Raw genomic sequence first — 26,367 nt, 5'->3', positions numbered from 1 at the left:
CTGGCCGTACACCACTGGTGATCGTCGAGGGGACACTGAATAGTGCACGGTACATCCAAACCGTCATCGAACCCATCGTTCTACCATTCCTAGACCGGCAAGGGAACTTGCTGTTCCAACAGGACAATGCACGTCCGCATGTATCCCGTGCCACCCAACGTGCTCTAGAAGGTGTAAGTCAACTACCCTGGCCAGCAAGATCTCCGGATCTGCCCCCCATTGAGCATGTTTGGGACTGGATGAAGCGTCGTCTCACGCGGTCTGTACGTCCAGCAGGAACGCTGGTCCAATTGAGGCGCCAGGTGGAAATGGCATGGCAAGCCGTTCCACAGGACTACATCCAGCATCTCTACGATCGTCTCCATGGGAGAATAGCAGCCTGCATTGCTGCGAAAGGTGGATATACACTGTACTAGTGCCGACATTGTGCATGCTCTGTTGCCTGTGTCTATGTGCCTGTGGTTCTGTCAGTGTGATCATGTGATGTATCTGACCCCAGGAATGTGTCAATAAAGTTTCCCCTTCCTGGGACATTGAATTCACGGTGTTCTTATTTCAATTTCCAGGAGTGTACAATATAAAAGACAAGAGTGCACATATACTGTACTTCAGAACAAATCGAAAAAATGTGGTGGTGGTGGTTGTTGGATGTTTAAGGGGGACTAAACAGCGAAGGTCATCAGTCCCCCACGAAAAAATGTCTTTAGCATTTTCACAACAAATAAACATAATGGCAAAAAAAAATCATGTCGACAAGTGACATAAGTGTACTCGCACTGGAGTTCAGCAAATCGAAAAAAATGTATAGCCCATGAACATAAATGATGTTAGCAAAAAAATGATTTTCACTATTAGGATAGGAAAGGGAAGGATTGCATCATGGTTGTAGCACTTTAGATTGCACACAGCTGTTCTGAAAGTCCATATCTTTGCACAGAAGTACAACACCAAGTGACACAATTTGAAGTTCTTTTCCCATCAGAATTTATCAGCGTAGCCAAGACACTGAACTGTCGTAGTAATATTCCATGTTTTCATTTCGGCAGTACATTAGGTACACCAAACAGTGGGACCATAATAACGTCTTCATCGCTCACGATGGTGGACAGCATGTCGTGTCAACACCACGCTCTTACAAGGCACACCGACGTAGAATTAGTGCAAAACCAAATATAGTGCTCCATGATCACTAGGATAGACAGGACAAAATGGATATTGCAGTAATCCAGGGTAGTTAGGTCAGTAGTGGAAGGACATTAAGTCACATACCAGTCTTCATTAGCCATTACATTAGTAGTTTGCGGCATTCATAGCCCAGTTATTGAACATTTCTGTACCATGTATGTAGTATTACAGAAAAATGTTCATTAATTGTTTTACATAGAATCAGTAGCCTTCTTTTCCTAGTTACAAAGCATTATTAAATAATCGCATTCTTTTCCAGTTACAAAGTACAGCATAGTTAATTAATCATTTGTCATTCCAATATAGTATTAATCATTAGCCTTCTCCTAATTACAAAGCATTATGAAACAATCGCATTCTTTTCCAGTTACAAAGTATGGCATAGTTAATTAATCATTTGTCATTCCAATATAGTAATAATCATTAGCCTTCTCCTAATTACAAAGCATTATTAAACAATCACATTCTTTTCCAGTTACGAAGCATAATTAAGCATTTGTCATTTCAATGTAGTAAGAATCATTAGCCTTCTCCTAATTACAAAGCATTATTAAACAATCGCATTCTTTTCCATTTACAAAGTATGGCATAGTTAATTAATCATTTGTCATTCCAATAGTAATCTCATTCTTTTCGAGTTACAAAGCATAATTAATCATTTGTCATTTCAATAGTAAGAATCATTAGCCTTCTCCTAATTACAAAGCATTATTAAACAATCGCATTCTTTTCCAGTTACAAAGTATGGCATAGTTAATTAATCATTTGTCATTCCAATATAGTTATAATCATTAGCCTTCTCCTAATTACAAAGCATTATTAAACAATCACATTCTTTTCCAGTTACAAAGTATAGCATAGTTAATTAATCATTTGTCATTCCAATAGTAATACAAAGCATTATGAAACAATCACATTCTTTTCCAGTTACAAAGCATAATTAATCATTTGTCATTTCCTTCTCCTAATTACAAAGCATTATTAAACAATCACGTTCTTTTCCAGTTACAAAGCATAATTAAGAATCATTAGCCTTCTTCTAATTACAAAGCATTATGAAACAATTGCAATCTTTTCCAGTTACAAAGTATAATTAAGAATCATTAGCCTTCTTCTACCTACAAAGCATTATTAAACAATCACATTCTTTTCCAATTACAAAGCATAGCATAATTAATTAATCATTTTCCAAGTGACATATTATTCATTGCTGATCAGCATTACTCAGAACTCTCTTAAACTGGTATCATTATTTGGGTCTGTTAATAAATTTTTTTGTTAGCAATGCATTGCGTTGGGTAATTATAGGGGAAAGCAAGAGAGAAGAATTTGCTTCTGGGTTGTTGGTATAAATGAAAATGTGTAACGTCATCCGTTATAAGTCAGCTGTGGCAAGATTATGAAACAAGTAGAGTATATGTAACCACATTCATAGATTTAATGAACAAATGCTTATAGCACATTAATCTCATAAATAATTTCTCCTGCAAAAAATATATAAAAATGGATTATTAAGCTGAAAAGAGAAATGCATTTTATGCTGAAAAGTAGTGAACTTCGAATTAACAGGTAGTGAAATGTGTATAAAAAATGTGTTCCATAGCTGTCCTTTCCAAAACCTTCAGTCATTATACTGTGCAATATAACACTTGCTGTCAAAACGAACTGCAACAAATACTTAAATAACTACATAGCCTAAATATAACTTCAACATTATCCTCATCTGCAAAGAAAACTTCATTATCCATATCATCAAAAACTCCATTATCATCATCACCTGTAAAGAAAATCTTCATTATTCATAGTAGCATATTCTTCATCATTATTCATCAGCATTCATTATCATCTGCAAAAAAATCACTTCATTACTCATTACACAACTATTCCTTATCTCTAGCATATTTCATCACTAAAACTAAGATGTGTAGTTCTGTCTGACAGCCTGCATCAATCACCTTGTATTCTGAAAGAAAAATTGGTTAAGACTGCTATTCTACGATGAGTATAGTATATTCTTGTTAATGCTTGTTAATCCCGATCCATTTACTCTTCCTCATAAAGTTATTGCATCTTCTTTCGTTTATTCCGTAGGTGAAATTCCCATTTCTGTTGAATTTATTTCTTACACGCATCATTTCTTTCTGAAATTGATGAACAAAGATTAATGTCTTGCATTTAAATCATATACCCACTAAATAATGACTGGTTTATGGTGACACAATTAAGCATACAGCATAACATGACAGAAAACGTAGTATCTCAAAAGCATAGACAGTGTTCAACGGCAAAATGTACAGAGAATATCACAATGCAGCGGCAAAAAATGTAAAACAGTCACGATCTTGAGACGTCATAGGGCAACAAAAATGTCAAAGTCAACTGGTGTGTGTTATATCTTAACTATTTCACAGTGCATACAAACAAAACTGGAATACAATCATACACACAAAATAAATGGAAAATGTGCACGGTCTGATGTGTAACGACAAGAAGAGCGACCTGCTAACCTTACCTTGCTGGGCACTTGCCAAGAAAAAATACGATAATCATCAGTAATTAGTCATGTGAATATAATTGCATAAGTGGTCATAAAAAAATTAGTAAATGGCATCATAGTGTGTTGAATCATAAAGTGTCTTCATTCAATAAAGGGTTTAATATTTGACCAATGGTGGTTGCCTTTCGATTTTCTGGTTCTCAAAGTTTCGACGTGTACCACATTCGGATGAGGAATGCTGCGAATCCGATATGGTCCTGCGTATAGAAGTTCAAATTTACTGCACCTACCTTTTATTTTGTTGGATAAATAGTGTGTACGCACTAATATCTTCTGTCCAATGTGAAAGTCGCGGCGTGTACAAACCTGTATTTGCTGTCTTCTCCGGCGCTCTGCGGCACGTTTGATGTTGTTCAGCGCAATGTCAATTATTTCGTGGTGTCTTAGTCGACGGCAGGTAGGGAAGTTTACTAATTCTTTAATTTTGTTTGGTGGTTCAACGTTTTTCAGTATAACAGACGGAGATAGCATAGTGGATTCATTTGGAATGGAATTAATTACATCTTAGAATGAGAGTATGTGTGTATCCCAATCAATATGTCTTTTGTGGCAGTATATTCTACACAGCTTACCAATTTCTTTCATTAATCGTTCACAGGGTTTCGAAGAAGCATGGTACTTGGATATATAGATCGGAGAAATGTTTCTAGCTCGCAACATACGTGTCCATGTAGCAGAACGAAATTGTGATCCATTATCAGAAATTACTTTCAACACATGCCCTACATGAAATAGAAAATGTTTTACAAATGCTTTCGAAACAGTTTTAGCAGTAGCTTTGCGTAACGGAGTGAAAGTAACAAATTTTGTAGTGAGCTCAACAGCGACAAATATGTAGCAAAAACCTTTGTTAGTTCTCGGAATTGGACCAAAAATGTCTACAGCGGCCATGTGTCTTAATTTAACAGGTATAATGGGATATAATGGAGGAATATGTGAAGTGGTGTCTGACTTAGCTTTCTGGCAAATTTTACAAGACGCTAAAACTCGTCGTATACGTTTCTCCATGTTGGTAAAATAACAGTTCTGTCTCAGTATAAGAAAACACTTTCTGAGTCCGTAATGTGCGTTAAGTTAAATGAGTGTACCAGATTAGTTTGTTAACCAGTTCGTCAGGAATGCATAATAACCAGTTGTTGCTGTCAGGATGAGAGCGGCGAAACAGAATGTCATTGCGTACAGTGTAATGGTTTCTAATCGTAACATTATTCCTATCTTGCCAAAGGTGTTTAATTTCTTTCCACACGTTGTCTTTATTTTGTTCTTGTGCTATGTCCTGTAATGACGATGAAATAAAATTTTCAAATGCTACTTGCTGAATGTACATGACACTGAAATTTGCTTTGCAGAAGTTGGCTGCTACGTCTTGCTGATTGTTGCTCAGAGAACGCGATAGTGCGTCTGCTATAACATTTTGTGTGCCGGGAATGTGAACTATTGTAAAATTAAATTCCTGTAAATAAAGTTTCCATCTGCTTAATCTGTAGTGAGTGAACTTAGCCGAAAGTAAAAATTGTATCGCTCTGTGGTCTGTGTAGACGGTGGTATGTCTGCCATAAAGAAAGTGTCGAAATCTCGTAAAAGCCCATACAACAGATAATGTTTCCAATTCTGTAACGGAATAATTTCGTTCAGCGGGTGACAAAATGCGACTTGCAAATGCGATGGTTTTAATTACTGTTGAACCATCTTCTTCAATTTCCTGGAAAATGTGTACGCCTAAAGCGGTATTGGAACTGTCGGTGGCAATGGAAAAATTTCTAGTAAGATCTGGGTGCGATAAAAGTGGAGCATTCAACAAAGCATGTTTCAGGTTCACAAATTCAGAATGTGCTTGCTTATCCCATGACCAAATAGTGTTTTTACCTGTTAATTGGCATAATCTGGGTGTGTCTAAGGCAGAGTGATGAATAAATTTACGAAAAAAGTTAATTAAGCCCAAAAAACTGCGTAATTGCTTCTTCGTCGTAGGGGCAGTAATGTCACGTAGAGCTTGAAGTTTTTCCGGATCTGGCGCAATGCCTTCTGCTGAAATTACGTGTCCAAGAAATTTTATAGAAGTTTTGCCAAAGTGCGATTTACTAAGATTAACTGTAAGTCCTTGTGCATGAAAAGTTTGTAACAGTTGTTCAAGAATCTTATTGTGTTCAGACCAGTTAGCTTCTGCGATAAGAATGTCGTCTACGCACGTCGTAATTCTGTCCTTAAGTTCTGTCGGAAGTATAGTGTTCAAACCGCGAATAAAAGCTGCAGAAGAAATAGTTAACCCGAATTGTAATTTACAAAATTGATAACAGTCGCCAAAACAGAGAACAGCTGTGTATTTTCTGCAATTCGGATGAAGTTGAATTTGCCAAAATCCCGATTTCAAATCTAGTGTAGAATAAATAGCAGTACCATGAAATTTCTGTAAAAGTTCCTCTAAAGTCTGTGGTCGATCTGTTTCATTAATAATAATGTCATTAATGTGACGTGAATCAAGTACGAGGCGAAGTATTTCTTAACAATATGTAGCGGGTTTATGTACGGACTAACTGCCGGTTCTATAATTCCTTGATCAAGCATATCCTGCAATTCTTTTTTAACCTGTTCTCTGTGGATATATGGAATGGGATAATGCTTTGCTTTAAATGTGTCGTGCTGTTTCACTTGAAATTCATACATAAAGCCGGACATAGTACCAGGAATGTTGTCGAAAACTGGAGCTTGCTGTAAAAGAATTTTGCGTAGTCGCGTGCGTTCGTCGTCTGTATTTGCACTGCTTTGTCTAACTTTATCGGAAATCATTTGCATTACGTCGTAGTCAGCTTCGTCTGGAGTATTATAGTTATGTACGTACGTATCCGTGAACAATGCAGAATTACAGTCTATGTTACGTGTTGTGGAAATGACCTCTGTGCGGTTAATTGTTTGTTCTTCCGCAGACAATGAATGCTGAAACTCTAAAGCCAATTGTACATTTTCGTCCTTTAGCATTAAATAAGAATTTTGAAAATCAACCACTGCATCGTGTTGTACGAGAAAATTAGTACCTAAAATTACGTCTGTTGTCAATAAAGGAACAATCCAAAAATTTGAGTGGAAAGTATGACCTCCAATACAAAATGATAAATGCGTCTGTAATTTAACGTCTACACCTTTACTCGATACTGCTCCTTTTACTTTCATTTTGCCTAATGGTTATGTAGGATACGTATTCTCTTTGTTGCACTCGTTGAAAGTCTCCTCATTTATTACTGATATAGGTGATCCGGAATCAATTACTGCTGAAAATTTCGATGAACCAATTTTAATTTCGATGATAGGATGTGAAATGGATTTCTGAACAACTGGTCTTTCCTGCAAAAGAGTGTCTCAGATGTCGTCAAAAGCAATTACATTTTCGTGAACAACATTTTGCGTGTCAAAGGTAGTGCTTGTGTTATTGGAAGATGCGTCCTGTACAGTATCTAGTCAAATTCTATCTGACATGTTATTATTATCAGGAGGATGCTGTGGCATTTCTACTATTTGAACTGTTCTATTACTTCTTCCAGACGTGTTACGCTCTGGATGATACCTACTGTCGGGTTCATTCATGAGAATATGTTCTTGTTGATTACTTTGTTGCTGGTAAGACCGACTGTTATTAAACGTACGCTGATAATTGTCCTCATTATTTTTACGTCTGTCGTAATAGTCATTCCTATACGGTGCATTGTGATAGGAATTGAAATACTGCCTTCTTTGTACGTAGTTGTTTCCTTGCTGCCGTGCGTTACTACACTCCTGGAAATGGAAAAAAGAACACATTGACACCGGTGTGTCAGACCCACCATACTTGCTCCGGACACTGCGAGAGGGCTGTACAAGCAATGATCACACGCACGGCACAGCGGACACACCAGGAACCGCGGTGTTGGCCGTCGAATGGCGCTAGCTGCGCAGCATTTGTGCACCGCCGCCGTCAGTGTCAGCCAGTTTGCCGTGGCATACGGAGCTCCATCGCAGTCTTTAACACTGGTAGCATGCCGAGACAGCGTGGACGTGAACCGTATGTGCAGTTGACGGACTTTGAGCGAGGGCGTATAGTGGGCATGCGGGAGGCCGGGTGGACGTACCGCCGAATTGCTCAACACGTGGGGCGTGAGGTCTCCACAGTACATCGATGTTGTCGCCAGTGGTCGGTGGAAGGTGCACGTGCCCGTCGACCTGGGACCGGACCGCAGCGACGCACGGATGCACGCCAAGACCGTAGGATCCTACGCAGTGCCGTAGGGGACCGCACCGCCACTTCCCAGCAAATTAGGGACACTGTTGCTCCTGGGGTATCGGCGAGGACCATTCGCAACCGTCTCCATGAAGCTGGGCTACGGTCCCGCACACCGTTAGGCCGTCTTCCGCTCACGCCCCAACATCGTGGAGCCCGCCTCCAGTGGTGTCGCGACAGGCGTGAAAGGAGGGACGAATGGAGACGTGTCGTCTTCAGCGATGAGAGTGGCTTCTGCCTTGGTGCCAATGATGGTCGTATGCGTGTTTGGCGCCGTGCAGGTGAGCGCCACAATCAGGACTGCATACGACCGAGGCACACAGGGCCAACACCCGGCATCATGGTGTGGGGAGCGATCTCCTACACTGGCCGTACACCACTGGTGATCGTCGAGGGGACACTGAATAGTGCACGGTACATCCAAACCGTCATCGAACCCATCGTTCTACCATTCCTAGACCGGCAAGGGAACTTGCTGTTCCAACAGGACAATGCACGTCCGCATGTATCCCGTGCCACCCAACGTGCTCTAGAAGGTGTAAGTCAACTACCCTGGCCAGCAAGATCTCCGGATCTGTCCCCCATTGAGCATGTTTGGGACTGGATGAAGCGTCGTCTCACGCGGTCTGCACGTCCAGCACGAACGCTGGTCCAACTGAGGCGCCAGGTGGAAATGGCATGGCAAGCCGTTCCACAGGACTACATCCAGCATCTCTACGATCGTCTCCATGGGAGAATAGCAGCCTGCATTGCTGCGAAAGGTGGATATACACTGTACTAGTGCCGACATTGTGCATGCTCTGTTGCCTGTGTCTATGTGCCTGTGGTTCTGTCAGTGTGATCATGTGATGTATCTGACCCCAGGAATGTGTCAATAAAGTTTCCCCTTCCTGGGACAATGAATTCACGGTGTTCTTATTTCAATTTCCAGGAGTGTATTTGTTGGATCTGGGCCTATACGCGCACGCGGCGGAACATTAAAGCCTGGTTGACCTTGTGCATTCCATTGTTGGTTAGGTATGCTAACCGGCTGGTTTTGATGTTGTTGTTGTGAAACAGCTCTATTGTTACTAAAGTGTGGTTCCTGTTGCTGAAAATTTTGACGATATTGATAATTAGAATTTTGGCTGTTATTAAAGTTTTGGTGGTTGTCATTCCTAAAGCGTCTGTTGCCTTTCCTATTAAAATTACGTGTTTGATCATAATTGCTGTACGTTTGTTGGCCTTGGTTGTTATATATGAAGTTTTTGTTTACGAAAGAATAGTCTGATTGCTGCACTTCTAAAAGCTGTAAAAGATCTCTGAATGCTGAAATGTTTTCTTTTTGCTGGCCCGTTAGAAGTGACACCCTTAATGACCGTGGTAATTTAGAGATGCATAATTGTATAAGTGCGGATTCACTGTACGGTTCACTTAGGCACTGGTTTTGTTGCACCATGTGCTCAAAAAATTGCGTCACACTGGGAAAATTTGAGTTCTCGTAATTTGGCAAACTAATTAACTGATCTTTAATTCCGCGCTGTGTCGTCTTCGACCAATACGCTGACAGATAAGCATTCTGAAACTCTTCTACTGAATAGCATTGCCTCGCGATCGGTCTCATACGAGTTGCCGGTTCGCCTTCCAAAAAACTGCAAATAAATTCAAGTTTGTGTGTTACAGGCCAAGTCGGTGGAAAAGCAAAACTGAACTGTTGTATCCAATCAAGCGGATGAATCTGTGTTCTGTCATTCCTAAACACTTTAAATTTCCTCACCGATAGAAAATGTTTGTAATCGAAATTATCATCTCTGTATGACGGAACAGGTTCATGATTGTAAGAGAATCTGTTGAACTGTGGTTGCTCGCAATCTAAGTCCCGTACTCTCTGAAGATTACCCAAATTATACGCGTTGCGCGAGTCTGACAAATGTTCGCAAAGTGGCGTCTGCTGTGATGTGTTATTAACTGAAATACTTTTCATCTCTGTTACTTCTCGTTGTAAACTCGATAACTTTCTACGTAACGTGTTATTAGACGAATCGATCTCATTAATTGTCTGCTGTAAATTTTGAAATTCAGGTGTTTGATTAAATGAAACCGGTGAAATATCGTCTGATTTGTTGTCATTACCACTTTCTATAACGTCAATACGACTGGCCAATTCATCACATTTTTCAGTCAGTATTTTTACCTGATCATCGGTGTTAGTGTCTGACGCATTAATCTGTTTTTGCAATTTACGTGTAGTTTCGTTCAGTTTTTTAACGTCAGCTTTGACGACATCTGAATCCTGTGTTAGTTCTAATTGTTCGAGTCTGTCGGTCACTGTTTGAAAATCGGTTGTGTATGTGTCTGTTTTCGATTTAAGGTCAGAAATTTCGTCACGTAATTCTGCGTTCGACTGTTTGATGGAATTAATTTCGTCGGACACTGTAGCAATATTGTTGTCTACATATGTCTTCGCTTTCGCGAACATTTTATGTTTGTCTTCTTGTCTCTGAGCAGTGATTGTTTCCATGACTTGACGTTTTACTTTATTTTGATCCTGAATAAATTTGCGGAAACGCGTATCACTGTTTTGTATGTGGTGACTAAATCGCTCGTGAATTTGAGTGTTCTGCTGTTCAAATTTCGCGTCAATCTTTTCATCCATTGTGCGTGAAAGTTCTGCTGTCATTGCTTTAAACTCGTCGCGTAATTGTGTAGCTTTTTCAGAGCATTGTTTAGTGACTCCGTTAATTTCGTCTCTAAGTGTTTCTGTTGCGGCTGTTTGCATTTCCCTTAATTCCTGAGCAACAGACCTAACTTCTTCGCTACTTTTTTTTGAACAAGCCTCAATTTCCACGCGCAACTGTTCCTTAGTGTCATGGCACTGCGCGGCAACGGCTCTAATTTGTTCACTAAGCTGTCTGGAATTGTCGTCTAATTTTTCATTAAGCTGTCTGGAATTGTTGTCTAATTTTTCATTAAGCTGTCTGGAATTGTTGTCTAATTTTTCATTAAGCTGTCTGGAATTGTTGTCTAATTTTTCATTAAACTGTTTGGAATTGTTGTCTAATTTTTCATTAAACTGTTTGTTCTGCTCACTAAGTTGTTTGAGATTTACATCATTGTTGTCTAATTTTTCATTTAAGTGTTGTTTGAGATTTTCACTCTGTTGCTCGGACTCTTCCTTATTTTGTTTGGAATCGTTATCTAGTTTTTCAATAAGTTCATTAATTCGTAGCAACAATGCCATGATTGGATCCTCAGTAACATTACCTACTCTATTATCTGTGCAGTTTAGTGGTGTACCTGGAATTGTCGCGCTTTGTGTGACCATTTGGTCATTCTGCAATTTACAAAAAGGATTATCAGTCGGACGTACACTGTCACTCACTATTTCGGAATTAAATAAATCCGTCATACTTTGTGTATCCTGTTCATTTTCATTAGACGAATTTGTCTGTACGTTACTTGAATTTTCCAAACCGGGTGTGTTAAGCTGCACATCGCTCATTACAACAGAACGCCCCGCGTCATCGATTGTCGTCAATCCAACAGAGGACATAACCGAGTTCGTTTGTTCATCATTAACATAATAATCATCATTAGAGGTTGGAATGCACTGATTGTCGGTGAACGCAGGATTGTCATCATTACACTGCATGTCACAATTACTATCGGTCACGTCGGTAATTTCGTTCATAATACCTCGCGATACACTATTCACAGTCATTCGGGGCATTTTTACAATAGTCAAAATTATTCACAAAATAAATAAGCACAATGCAAAAACAACACACAAATACAACAGAGCAACGAATTGCCGATGATCTGTGGAAAGAAATTCACAAAATTAGTAAAAGCGTTGCGCCAAATCCTAATTATATCTAAGCAAATAAGAGCAGATATCTGACTGTTTTTCAAAAGATTCTCAACGAAATACGATCCTGGACTGGGTGTCGCCAAGTGTAACCTCCCCACAGAAATTTTTGAAAGACAGAAATAATAAATGGGAGCCAAGCGTAACCTCCCTGCGTGAAATGTACTGACTATGGCAATTAAATGTTTGACTCGCAATCTGACTCAACGTGCAAGCTCCCACAAAAATAATGAGAGCCAGTTTAATGCTAATGAAACTTCTGTGACAATGAAAACTCAGTTAGACCGAAATGTCAGTCTTTGGCCCTGTGCAAAAATCAGAATTAATTTCTTACCTCAGTATAACTGCATGTCAAAGTTCTGCTCTTATTGTTGGCCGCGGCTTGGAGGAAATGCATTGCAAGTATTATTTTTTTTTTATTTTTTTTTGAAATTTAACTGAAACTTTTCTTTAAATGAAATGGAACGAGATCGTTCGTTCAATTAAATGGTTCTTTTATTAAAATTTGCTTTGAAATCAAAATTATTATTGGGACACTTGTTGAAAATTAATTACAATAAATAAACTTTACATTATCTGATGTGCGCAATGCAGCTTGGTTACCTTAATTAACAATATATCTCATTCAGCATCTTGACCAGAGACCCATGTCGACGCCTGCGACTGCGTCCCGCTCGCGACCGTACTCGACTGCTAGTGCTAACAGACTGCCATTCGCAACTGAACTCGACTAGTGCTACCGACAGAGTGCAACAGACAACTGCACTGCCGACAGACTACCCACAGACTGCACTGGCCTACTGCTACCGACAGACTACTGCTCGCAACTCTCGCGCGGTCAAGCGCAGACTAGAAACGATAAATAGCTCTCTGGTCAAAGATTCTGTAATGCCTCGCCATCGCCGCCACACAACATACGTGTTTCAGTGTCACATTTCAGGTACAGCACTGTAAAATATGCGTTGATGCCTTATTGCTTCAGCATGCCTCAAGTGTACAAGGGTAAGTCAATTATTATCTGCAAAGTAGTTATAAAATTTTATTGTAATCGAATAGGAAACATACAAAAAGATGAGTTTTTGGCATAGTCTCCTTGCGTTCCAACGTTCCATGATTGTACAAGCTTCCTGATGCCGTCATAAAAAAAGGTTCTTGGTTGAGCTGCGAGCCAGGAATGGACCGCTTCTTCCACTTGAGTGGACCAAACGAGTGACAGTCAGAAGGGGCAAGAACGGGACTATATGCAGGATGATCCAGTGCTTCAGATTTTTGTTCCTGGAGCGTTTCAGCAGTGTGGGCAACAACACAACACCTTTTGACAGCAATCCTCGGCGTTTGCTTCGAATTGTAGGCTTTAGCCTGGCAGTAAAGATCTCACTGTAACGTACACTGTTTGTTGTTGTGTCTTTTTCCCATAATGTTCCAGTAATGGGCCTTGTGCGCCCCAAAAGACCATAAGCATCAGTTTTCCTGCAGACCGTTGGGTCTTGAACTTTTTCTTGCATGGCGAATTTGGATGTTTCTATTCCATACTCTGCCGTTTACTCTCTGACTCGTAATGATGGATCCATGTTTCGTCACTAGTAATTATCCGTCTAAGAAGTTGTCCCCTTCGTTACCACAGCGGTCCAAATGGTTTTTGCAAATGTCCAAGCACGTTTGTTTATGCAACTGTGAAAGTTGTTTTGGGACCCATCTTGTACATCATCTATAGTGGATGATTTCGTAGGCAGAACCGTGACTACGAAGGCAGTTCAATAAGTAATGCAACACATTTTTTTTCTCGGCCAATTTTGGTTGAAAAGACCGGAAATTTCTTGTGGAATATTTTCAAACATCCCGCTTCGTCTCGTATAGTTTCATTGACTTCCGACAGGTGGCAGCGCAATACGGAGCTGTTTAAATGGCGTCTGTAACGGATGTGTGTTGCAAACAACGGGCAGTGATCGAGTTTCTTTTGGCGGAAAACCAGGGCATCTCAGATATTCATAGGCGCTTGCAGAATGTCTACGGTGATCTGGCAGTGGACAAAAGCACGGTGAGTCGTTGGGCAAAGCGTGTGTCATCATCGCCGCAAGGTCAAGCAAGACTGTCTGATCTCCCGCGTGCGGGCTGGCCGTGCACAGCTGTGACTCCTGCAATGGCGGAGCGTGCGAACACACTCGTTCGAGATGATCGACGGATCACCATCAAACAACTCAGTGCTCAACTTGACATCTCTGTTGGTAGTGCTGTCACAATTGTTCACCAGTTGGGATATTCACAGGTTTGTTCCCGCTGGGTCCCTCGTTGTCTAACCGAACACCATAAAGAGCAAAGGATAACCATCTGTGCGGATTTGCTTGCTCGTCATGTGGCTGAGGGTGACAATTTCTTGTCAAAGATTGTTACAGGCGATGAAACATGGGTTCATCACTTCGAACCTGAAACAAAATGGCAATCAATGGAGTGGCGCCACACCCACTCCCCTACCAAGAAAAAGTTTAAAGCCATACCCTCAACCAGTAAAGTCACTGCTACAATGGTTTGACAGTAAATGTAATTAATCTTTGGCACATGTGTCATTGTAGACTGCTTAACTAACTCATAATTCTGTAGCTCAATGCTCTAACTTTTCAGCAGGGTTATGTCTCATTGACATCATAACAAAGCAAAATAGATAGTTTGCAGTTACCACTTCTTAGTCAGAGAAATTCTCTGCTTTACAATGAAAACTGCTGAATGAGTATTTTACCTATTAAACAAACTGTGGTTAGTTTCCAAGTTGCTCTTTGAGTCACTTTAATTAAAGATAAACTGATAATACGACTCCAGATGATACATCCATGAAGTGGTGTGAATACTGCTGCTGATGTCAGATGGTAACTAAACATACTATTGCACTGTGTGTGTTGCAGCCAAAACAGTAAATTAAGTCTGAGATCAAAACTGAATGTGCGTTCTAACCATAGAGGTTACAGGGGAGTAATCTTGGTACTTTGCAGTTTACACTAGTTCAACATAGCATCGTACAACTCCTATTAAGTACTTTTCAGTAACCAAATAATGTAGAAAATTGGTTCGAATCACTTATGGGGATTCATCTGACTTTCATTATGGCATTTGTGCCTCCAAAATGATCGGGTACTGACCTGCTGTAATATTGTCAGTTTTTGAAGACTTCACCTAGCTACCTATAGCTTATTTGTAAATCTTACTCAAATTTCAGACGTAACTGAGGTTTATTGCTAATGAAGTGCATGTTTTTAGAATTGTTGAGTTTTGTAAAGATTGCTAGAGAAAAGGTTTTCAGCCTGCTTCTTGAAATGTGTTGGTAGCTCACAGTCTTGTGGTTAATGTTCCTGACACTGGATCACAGCCAACCACCCATCTCACCCTGCCCCACCCAATTCGATTCCCAGCTGGGTCAGAAATTTTCTACACTGTAGGTTGGGTATGTGTGTTGTGCTCATCACCATTTCATCTTCATCGATGTGTAAGTTGCTGAAGTAGCATCATGGCATCATGTAGTAAGATTTGTACCAGTGGCCAAACACTCCAGATGGGGTCTCCTGGGCAATAATGCCATACACATGCTACATTTCTTGAAATGAGAGGGTACTTACATTATTTCACTGGTGTATGTCATTGTTTGTCTTGTTTTGGTCTTACTGCAGTAGCTGCAAGTACTGTCTAATGATAGGTAGAAATGAATCATAATAACAATTACTTTTTGTATTTTTTTATTTTAAAAATAGCGAAATACCTTGCAGGAATGCTTTATTTATTTTACTGGAGACGTTCTCAGGATCACAAGGTTCATGTTAGCAATTCTACCAGTTCCTGATGGTTTTTCTTCCTGGCGATATGAAGGGGGGTGGCCCCACTGTCATTTCTTGCCGCCCTATTGGCTCCCGCCTCCAGCAGCGCAACTGCTACCTCTGAGTGGCCAAAGAATGCCGCCCTGTGCAGCGGCGTCCACCCATCCACATTCCTGGCATTGAGGTCTGCAGAGAAAGCCGCTAGCACCCGCACTACAGCGGTGAGGCCAAAACTTGCAGCCGTGTGCAGTGGTGTGTTCTGTATACCGCACCTAGCGTCCACCGGCGCCCCATTCTCAACCAGAAATCGCACCGCTTCCACGTGTCCCCCCATCGCCGCACAGTGGAGGGCAGTCGCTCCGGCCGCATCCTGCACCCCCACATCCGCTCCTGCTGCTAACAGAGCTCGCAGTTCCTCCACTGCACCCCGATTAGCCGCCTGGATCAGCCTCCTGCCTCTGTTTTCTTCGGAAAGGTTCCTGTAGAAAGCATCAAAGTTATTAAATTTTACTATAAACACAAACAGACATCAGATGAAGGAAACAATGATATAAATGAAACTGTGAGCAGTTCTGAATGCACAATTGTCCAAATACAAATCAGAAGTCTAAAAAATCTCCCTTTTACGATATAAAACAGTGTGAAAGTTAGAGTGCAAGGTATTAATGTACCAGATGTACAGCAATATCCTCCCATCAAAGTATCTACTTGTTTCTCATTATAAATTTCTACAATCTATCTCATAACTAATCCAGCTGTGAAATCATATCAAAATTCATTCCAAACATTGTGTCGTCCTTTTGACCCAAGGATGATACTGTTAACCACTCACTGATCTCTACTGAAATACATATATAATACTGTTAACACTAGCAAATGTGCAAAGCAGTCCCTCCCGATACAAAGAGAATACACAATCCTAATCAAACGCTTGGCAGCCAAATATTTAGTCGTCATTCATAAATTTTGTGACACATGTTCACCAAATAGAGAATACTACAGCTTTAAAAGACATGAGTTTGTCGAAATATTTCAGATTTTGCCCATCCCCTTCACTCGCACACGGGTATAGTGTGTGTGTGTGTGTGTGTGTGTGTGTGTGTGTGTGTTGCTACATGCAAACTAGTATATGTGCACTGATAAACATGTATCCACTAACAGATGCATTCACCAAAACATGCCCAGAAAGAGTTAATAGTCTGTTTTTCTTATGGACTGCTGGGGAGTGGAACAGTAGAGAAGCAGCTTGAAGGTAGTTCAATGAAACCATTGTCAGGCACTTAATTGAGAATTACAGAGTAGTCACATAAATGTAGGTGAAAAAGCCTAACAGAAAACGGCTCCGTTCTGACATCACAAACGTTGTATTACATGTGGCGAGGAGAAAAATTAAAAAATTTCTTTATAAAATAAAGACAAGAAAGAAACAAAGCCTTTTTCTTATTCTGCCTAGGGAGATGTTGCAGCTGATAAATCAAATACCCGCCAACTAAGCAATCGTTTTCTTTTTCTGTAAATATTACATGTACATGCAATTGCTGATGTCGCTATTTCAGCTGGAAACGGATCGGTGCAAACAAGCGAAATTATTTTGAGCTCAGTCAATTCATATATTCAAAATGGACATCGGTGTTCCGACAATTATGTGAAAGCCTGCTTCTTCCCGCCTGTTGAATGGTGAGATAGACAATGATAATTTTGAACGATTGTATAGAGGCCAACAGCCTGGAATTGGTTTTAGACACCAAAATGCTTTTTATACGTGGCCTTGGTGGGGTTGTTGCATCTTTGCCATCCTCTAGAGTGAACGATGAACAATACTAATTCACAGTCTGACATGGAATACAAACAATGGTAATAATTTGTCTTAAAACACACAGAGAGGTCAAAGCTAAGTATCCTAACCCTACCAATGTGAGGCAAACTGAGAACTGTGGAATCAAGCACCCTGGAAACGAGCAATCAAGATGGAACGTGTATAGACTTCTGTAGCTGAGACCTTAACTTTTCCCTGTGAATTGGATGTTCAAATACCTTACAGGTTTGCTACCGGGTGACGTCGTCGACCACTGCCAATATTTCGACAGGACCACACCCTGCCATTCTCAAGGCACAAATGCAAGGATGAAGAAATGTGCAATGGAATTTAATACCTCGGTTCACAGAGGAGAAACAAGGAAGATACCACACACGGAACAAGTGTCAAACCAAACAAAGATAACCAACATCAGAAATATCGATAGTGACTATTAATCAACAGGTGAGATAACACTAATTCTGTTCCTCTGTTTTTTGATGAGAGACAGAGCCGGATTCCAAGCGGCATTTAAACAAAATCCACCATCTCTGTTTATAAGGTTACTTGATAGTTTGATTTCAACAGCTTCCTTACTAAAACTATCCCAATAACTGGACGTGCAAGCCAGATTCTCCGTGTTGTTGTATTCCATACGATGACCGGTGTCAAGGCAGTGTTTCACAATAGCGGATTTGCTCAGCTGTTGTAAGCATGTGTGACGCTTATGTTCAATACACAGGTCTTCCACAGTCCTGATTGCCTGACCAATATATGACACGCCGCAACTACAAGGAATACGATAGACACCAGCCTTACGCAAACCAAGATCATCTTTTACGGATGCCAACAGGACCTTAATCTTAGAAGGTGGTGGAATAACACATTTCACATCATATTTCCGCAAAATACGGCCAATCCTGTTGGAAATACTTCCTGCGTAAGGCAAAAAGGCCGTAGACTTGGGTGCCACTTCGCTGCTATCGTCACTCACCCGTTGCACAGAAGGCTGATAGCGCAACGCAGGTTTGATCTGCCTCTCACTATAACCATTCTGACGAAAGGTGACTTCAAGATGTAATAGCTCAGCTGCCAAACTTTCAGGGTCTGAGATAACGTGGGCCCTATGAACCAAGGTACAAAGTACTCCTTCACGCTGAGCTGGATGGTGACAACTACCAACTCGCAGATACAAGTGAGTGTGGGTGGGCTTCCTATAAACAGAATGTCCCAACGTACCATCAGTCTTCCTTCTGACCAACATATCAAGGAAGGGAAGGCATCCATTCTTTTCCACCTCCATAGTGAACTGAATATTCGGGTGGATTGAATTCAGGTGTTCCAAAAACCGGTTTAAATTCTCATTACCATGAGGCCAAACAACAAACGTATCGTCTACATATTTGAAAAAACACGCAATTTCAAGGTCGCTGTATCCAATGCACGTTCCTCAAAGTCCTCAATTAACAAATTGGCCACAATAGGTAACAACTGGCTTCCCGTTGCAGCTCCGTCAGTTTGTTCATAGTACTGACCATTGAATAAAAAGTAAGTGGAAGTCAGCACATGTGGGAACAAATTTGTTAACTCGACACCAAACTTAACCTCAATTAGCTGCAACAGAGCAGAGAGAGGAACGCGAGTGAAAAGAGAAACAAACATCAAAACTGACTAAACATCAGAGTCATTCAAACGCAATCCCTGCAATCGATGTAAGAATTCTGCAGAGTTCTTAATGTGGTGTTCACGCCTACTACTAGTGGGCTCAACAAACTAGCAAGAAATTTAGCTACACGATATGTTGAAGCACAAATATTAGAAACAATAGGCCTCAACAGGACAGCCCCTTTATGGCCCGTAGGGAGGCTATATAATCTAGGTGGTACAGCACAGTAAGAATTAAGACTATTGATAGTCTCCTGTGACAAAGACTTTTCTTCAGGAGGTTATTAGTCTCTCTCTCAACAGTCTTAGTAGGGTCAGCACCGATTTTGCGATACGCCAAATCAGAAAGTAGACTCTGCATCTTTTGAATGTAGTTGTGTTTGTGCAACAAAACCGTGGCATTTCCCTTGTCCGCAGCTAAAATAACAATATCAGGATTCATTCTGAGTGAACGTAAAGCAGCCGCCTCAGCTGCTGTAATGTTACACTAGGGTGGATGGGCCCCAATCAACACACGACTCGCTTCCCTCCTAACCTCTTCCGCAGCCTCGGAAGGTAGTTTATACACAGCCTGTTTAATAGAACTAATACAATCAACGACTGGCAAACTCATAGGCGTCGGTGCGAAATTCAAACCTTTCCCCAGCAAAGACAAACCTGCGTCGTCAAACGTTTTCTCCATGAGATTGATCCCAGAACGTCGAGAATTACAATTAGAATTAGACACTGAGCCAAGGAAACGTTCAAACTTCGCCGATTGACGAGCAGTTACAGACTGAAATTCCTAGTCAGACTGTGACGAAGAGGCACCGTCCACCCAATCCCAAGAAAATTCAGAAACGTTAGACGCCATCATTAAATGAAATTCAAATAATTCCTTAGAAACAAAATGTAACTGATGGCGAGTATAGTAGATCCTTTCACGAACGACAGCTAAACCAGCATGTTGCTTAACGCTATTGGCGGCAGGAGAATCAATATGATGCACAAATTTAGCAAACGTTGGAACCACACTATGATTTCGACACTTCAATAAAAACGATAATGCACATTCCAACCTTACTCTACTGCCGAGAAGTTTGTCCAACCTCCGCAAGCAACGATATATTTGCTCCCCAGAGAGGTAAACAATGTGAGACCTTAACTTTTCCCGGCGAATTGAATGTTCAAATAACTTACGGGTTTGTTGCCAGATGACGTTGTCGACCACCGCCGATATTTCGACAGGAGTACATCCTGCCTTTCTTAGGCCCACATGCAAGGAGGAAGAAATGTGCAAGGGAATTTAATACCTCAGATCAAAGAGGAGAAACAAGGAAGATACCACACACGGAACATGTGTCAACACAAACAAAGATAACCAACATCAGAAATATCGATAGTGACTATTAATCTACAGGTGAGGTAGCACTAATTCTGCCCCTCTGTTTTTTGATGAGAGACAGAGCCGGAAACCAAGCAGCATTCAAACAAAATCCACCATCTCTGTTTATAAGGTTGTTTGATAGTTTGATTTCAATAGCTTCCTTAATAACACTATCCCAATAGCTGGATGTGCAAGCCAGAATCTCCGTGTTGTTGTATTCCGTAGGATGACCGGTGTCAAGGCAATGTTCCGCAATAGTGTATTTGCTCAGCTGTTGTAAGCGTGTGTGACGCTTATGTTCAATACACCGGTCCTCCACAGTCCTGATTGTCTGATCAACATATGACATGCCACAACTGCAAGGCATACGATAGACCTCAGCCTTACGCAAACCAAGATCATCTTTTACGGACGCCAACAGGGCCTTAATCTTAGGAGGTGGTCGAAAAACACATTTCACATCATATTTCCTGTTGGAAATGTTTCCTGCGTAAGGCAAAAAGGCTGTAGACTTGGGTGCCACTTCGTTGCTATCGTCACTCACCCGTTGCACAGAAGGCTGATGGCGCAACGCACGTTTGATCTGCCTCTCACTATAACCATTCTGACGAAAGGTGACTTCAAGATGTGATATCTCAGCAGCCAAACTTTCAGAGTCTGAGATGACGTGGGCCCTGTGAACCAAGGTGCGAAGTACTCCTTCACGCTGAGCTGGATGGTGGCAACTATCAGCTCGCAGATACAAGTCAGTGTGAGTAGGCTTCCTAGAAACAGAATGTCCCAACGTACCATCAGCCTTCCTTCTGACCAACACATCAAGGAAGGGAAGATGGAGGATTTTGTTTAAATGCTGCTTGGAATCCGGCACTGTCTCTCATCAAAAGACAGAGGGACAGAATTAGTGCTACCTCACCTGTTGATTAATAGTCACTATCGATATTTCTGACGTTGGTTATCTTTGTTTGTGTTGACACATGTTCCGTGTGTGGTATCTTCCTTGTTTCTCCTCTCTGATCTGAGGTATTAAATTCCCTGGCACATTTCTTCCTCCTTGCAGTTGTGGCTTGTGAATGGCTGGGTGTGCCCCTGTCGAAATATCGGCGGTGGTCGACGACGTCACCCGGCAGCAAACCCGTAAGTTATTTGAACGTCTGTAGTAACAGTAATCGCCTGAGAACTCCTTAAATCAGTGACATTATAAGACCTTTAGCTTGCCATGTGCTGTCATTATTGTTGTGCATTTTCTGGGACCAGCACTTTAATGAACAGCTGGTTGTGTCATTGTCACTTACAATGCACGAGCCCACCTGCTCCAATCCAGTCAATGTTCTGGATGGCTATGTTAGTAGAGGACAACGTTCTGTATGTTAGGACATTTGTGTGAGTCCTGCTGAACCGTTGTGCAATTGGCTGTTTGGGGGGGGAAGGGACCCTGGTACATTAAATCTGTTGTTGTAGGAGCCACATAATCATCATCTGCAATGGGAGAACAATTTGATTAATATATCTGTGTTTCTTGGTAATTTCAGTGACACCAACCTATGGGGCTGTACCAAAGGTACGAATCAAGGTCATCTTTCCTGTGCATCCTAAAGAGCTGTTGCAGGACATGGTGTGACAAGCAGATTGGTGGGTAGCACTACTCCCACTGTCAGCGAATAGGATGAATGACTTGTGGATTGTGCAAAGCATAGTCAAATGTATAATTATGAAGATAGTCTCAAATCCTATAAGAGAGTGTTCCAAAACATTCACAATTCATTTTCTATCATTTTCTCTGCAATGTCCATCAAGAACTATAGACTTGAGAACTTCATTGACGATAATAATTCAACCTAAAATACTTCTTGCCAGCTTTCATTGTCTTATGTATTACTTGTTTCTCTGGCGCATTTTAGTTAATGTTATGTATGATCTCTGAAAAAGAACTAACAGGAGATGGAGGAAACTCATGACTTAGTGAGAAGAGTACCAAGGGCAATATCTTCATAAATGAAATTACTGTCTTAATGGTTTTCTAATGTTATGATTCTGGAAACATTTTTTTTAAATTCATAATTTTGTAGTCTAATTTTTTTCTTTCTAATCGACAAAAATATTACAAAAATGTTTCATCTGATGATAGAGAAATAAATAAATGTGTCAATCAGCAATTAATCACTGATGATGCATTGAAATTAAGTGGCATCAGTGATACACTGCATCTACAACGTAATGAACCTGTAATGACTACTGAAATCTTTTTTTATTTTTATTTTATTATCCATCTTTAGGCATTAAAAATGCAATTGATATCGTCATTTGTGTACATATACAGTTTACATAACCAATAGAAATGGTGTCATATATTGTAGATCATTATTGTCTAATAAGACACAAAAATTTGTCCTTGATGCTGCACAAGGTATTTGCATTATATTTACATGTATAAGTTTAATCTAAGTGAAACTATATTAGTACCGGTACTTAAAATCATCTTTAGTGCACATTATAAACTCTTCTAGTGTATAAAAACCTTTTTCTCTAAGCCATTTCTTTGTGATACTTTTAAACTCATTCAGTGACACATTATGTGCCTCTATTGGCAACATGTTAAATAGTTTTACTCCCATGTACCTGTAACTATCTTGAATTTTCTTTAGTCTAGCAACTGGGATGTCAATTTGCTGTTTTATACGTGTGTCATGGTGATGGATAGATTGTCGTAGTTTGTGACTGTGTTGGTTTTCTTCTGTGTGTATCAGACAATTTAGTATAAAGAGGGCTGTAAATGTTAGTATTTTTAGATTTTTGAAATATGGTCTTGTGCCATAGCAGGACTAAAATCTCAGTTTCCTTTTTATCGCTGTTTTTAATCTTTCAGTTTGAGAGATAGATAAAACGAGCCCTTTATTCTTGAAGCATGAGAGCCATCAAGCTTCCTTTTCCTTAAAGTCCCTCAATTAGGTGTGAATACCAGTTGGTCTGGTGATCAAAGCTATTTTTTTCCTGTCATCCACTTCCATACGGCGTTCTCTCTACTATATGACATTATGGGCAATGTAATGGCATCCGTCCATCCTTGAGGGATGATGGTGTAGCATGCTTGGTTCAGAGTCTGCAGCGTCTGCTGTGGCTAAAACGTCCCACTCGAGAATGGCAGTCCCTACTGCAGTTTGGAGGTGTGAAATTTGAGGGACTTCGAACAGAAGCCGCTCTGTCTCTTCGCTTTGTCCTCTTCCTGATTTGTTCCTGCGTGCGTTCGTCCTCTGAGAGCTTGACGCCATTGCGCACAGTTACTCGCCACTTGACACGGTCATCTGCAGTGCTTTCCCAGCGACTTGGATTGATTCTGGTCTTGGTCAGGTCTCTCTTGCAGACATCCTTGAAACGAAGATGCGGTCGTCCCACTGGCCTCACACCTTCCTGAAGTTCGCCGTACAGCAGCTGTTTCAGTATCCGTTCAGGATCCATGTGCCTGACATGTCCCAACCATCTTAGACGTCGATGACTCAGGAGTGCAAAGATGCTGGTTGTGCTTGCACGATGAAAGACTTCGGTGTTGGGTACTCTATCTCTCCAAGAGATCTGAAGGATCTTCCAGAGACAGCGGAGATGGAAGCTGTTGAGTCGAGATTCAGGCCTAGAAAGAATTGTCCATGTCTCACAGCTATAGAGAAGGGTGCTTATAACACAAGCGTTGTAGACTTTTAATTTAGTTTTTGTGGTAAGCAGTCCGTTGTTCCATACTCTGTTTTTCAATCTAGCCATGACAGATGATGCCTTTGCGATTCTGTTAGTAATTTCAGTGTCCATGGACAAGTTGCTACATATTGTGGATCCCAAGTAGGTAAAGTCATCAACTATCTGGAGAGGATTGCCATCAATGCTAATGGATGGAAGGTTGGTAGTGCTCTGCGCCATGATCTTAGTCTTTTGAAGGCTGATGAGTAGACCAAATTTTTCACACACATGTGATAATTTGTTGATTATATACTGCAGCTCATCTTCCGTGTTCGCTACTTGAGCTGCATCGTCCGCATATAACAACTCACGGATGGCAACTGTATTTACTTTGGTCTTGGCCTTGAGGCGAGCAATGTTGAAAAGATTTCCATCAGACCTCGCATGTAGATACACTCCCTCCTCACAGTCTTCAAAGGCAAATCTGAGCAGAAGGGAAAAGAAAATCCCTAATAATGTAGGAGCTAACACACACCCCTGTTTCACACCGCTAATAACAGGGAATGCTTCTGACTTTTTACTGTTGAAGCAAATTGTTGCTTGTGTTTTCTCATGGAAAGAGACAATTATCTGTAGTAGTTTAGGTGGGCATCCAATCTTCTGCAACAGTTTGAAAAGCCCATTTCTGCTCACTAAATCAAACGCTTTAACAAGGTCAATGAAAGAAATATAAAGTGACCTCTGCTGCTCACGACATTTCTCTTGCAGCTGTCTTAAGGAGAAGATCATATCTATGGTTGATCGGCTGGGCCTGAAGCCACACTGAGATTCTGGGTAGATTCTGGAAGCTAAGATCTGTAATCGCATTAGGATGACTCTGGCATAAGCTTTCCCGGCTACACTTAGTGATGAAATGCCTCGGTAATTGTTACAGTCACTTCCATTCCCTTTCTGTTTATATAGAGTAACTATCCTCGAATTCTGCATGCTCATCAGGACATAACCTTCTTCCCAGCTGGTTGTGATAAGTGAATATAAATGTTTGAGCAGAACAGACTTGTCCATTATAATTATCCGGGCTGTTATGCCGTGGTCGGTTGATGAATTTTGTCTCAATTCCCAACGTTTCGTCTCCGACTGCGGGAGACATCTTCAAGGGGGTCCGTAGGTCGATGGACCTTCCACCTTGGGAATTGAGACAAAATTCATCAACAGCCCGGATAATTATAATGGACATGCTATTTCCGGCCGTGAAAGTCTACATTTTAGTATAAGAACAGACTTGTTATACTTAATAACCTCTGCAGGGATCCCATCTTCACCTGGGGCCTTTCCATTAGCAAGAGAATCTATTTCTCTACTAAGTTCTTCCATAGTAGGCATTGCATCTAGTTCTTCCATAACGGGCATTTGTTTGATGGCGTCACATGCATCCTTGCTAATTTCATTCTCAGCTGCATACAACTCGAGGTAGTGTTCAACCCAGTGTTCCATTTGTTTGCCTTCATCAGTAATGACTTCACCCGTCTTGGACTTCAGAGGAGCTGTTTTCCTGACAGTTGGTCCAATTGCTTTCTTAATACCATCGTACATTGCTTTAGCATTCCCAGAGTCGGTCGCTTTCTCTATACCTGCACATAAATTCAGCCAGTAGTTATTTGCGCATCTCCTGGATGTTTGCTGTGCCCTGTTCTTTGCTTTTCGTAGGTCATCTCGAGTTTGGGTTTCTTTTGTAAGCAAGTAGGGCATTCCGTTTAGCCTCAGTGACTGGTTCCATTTCTTCCAAATTTTGCTCGTACCAGTCCTTATTTCTTTTTCCTTTTATTCCATAGGCCAATACTGCTGAGTTGTAGATTGCACCCGAGAGTTTTGCCCATTTCTTATCAACACTCCTTTCTGCTTGCACGTTTCCTGAGAAAGCACTTTCAAAATTACTGGCAAAATCCTGCTTTCTTTGTGTGTCATGAACACGATCTGTGTTGATACGGGGATGACCTCTCGGTTTAGCGTGGTGACGTTTCTTAGGAGTGAGCCTCAATGTGCACGCCACTAGGGCGTGGTCTGTGTTGCAATCAGCACTATGATAACTTCGTGTCAGTAGCACATTTTTGAGACCAGTACGCCTAGCTATGACTAAGTCAAGTTGATGGGCAATGTAAACGATGGGCAATGTAAACGTGGACTTAATAGCATCATTTGCAAGTTTTCTCTGATAGTGATAATATCATTAAATACGTCTT

The 26,367-nt window shown here is 40.9% G+C and overlaps 1 protein-coding gene across 1 annotated transcript in view; it reads right to left on the bottom strand.

The window, feature by feature from the left end:
• Positions 1-15,636: 15,636 nt before the first annotated feature.
• The window catches only part of LOC124553365 (ankyrin repeat and SOCS box protein 2-like), a 149,389-nt gene continuing 138,658 nt past the window's right edge, over positions 15,637-26,367 (bottom strand). Inside the window, exons 5-6 of the mRNA XM_047127237.1 lie at positions 25,410-25,758; positions 15,637-16,117 (exon numbers count right to left, since the gene is read on the bottom strand). Of these exons, the coding sequence (XP_046983193.1) occupies positions 15,637-16,117; positions 25,410-25,758 (830 nt within the window). The remainder of the gene's footprint in view (positions 16,118-25,409; positions 25,759-26,367) is intronic.

The sequence above is a fragment of the Schistocerca americana genome, chromosome 11, assembly GCF_021461395.2.
Source record: "Schistocerca americana isolate TAMUIC-IGC-003095 chromosome 11, iqSchAmer2.1, whole genome shotgun sequence".
NCBI classification, from domain to species: Eukaryota; Metazoa; Arthropoda; class Insecta; order Orthoptera; family Acrididae; genus Schistocerca; species Schistocerca americana.
This window is presented reverse-complemented; position numbering and strand designations above follow the sequence as displayed.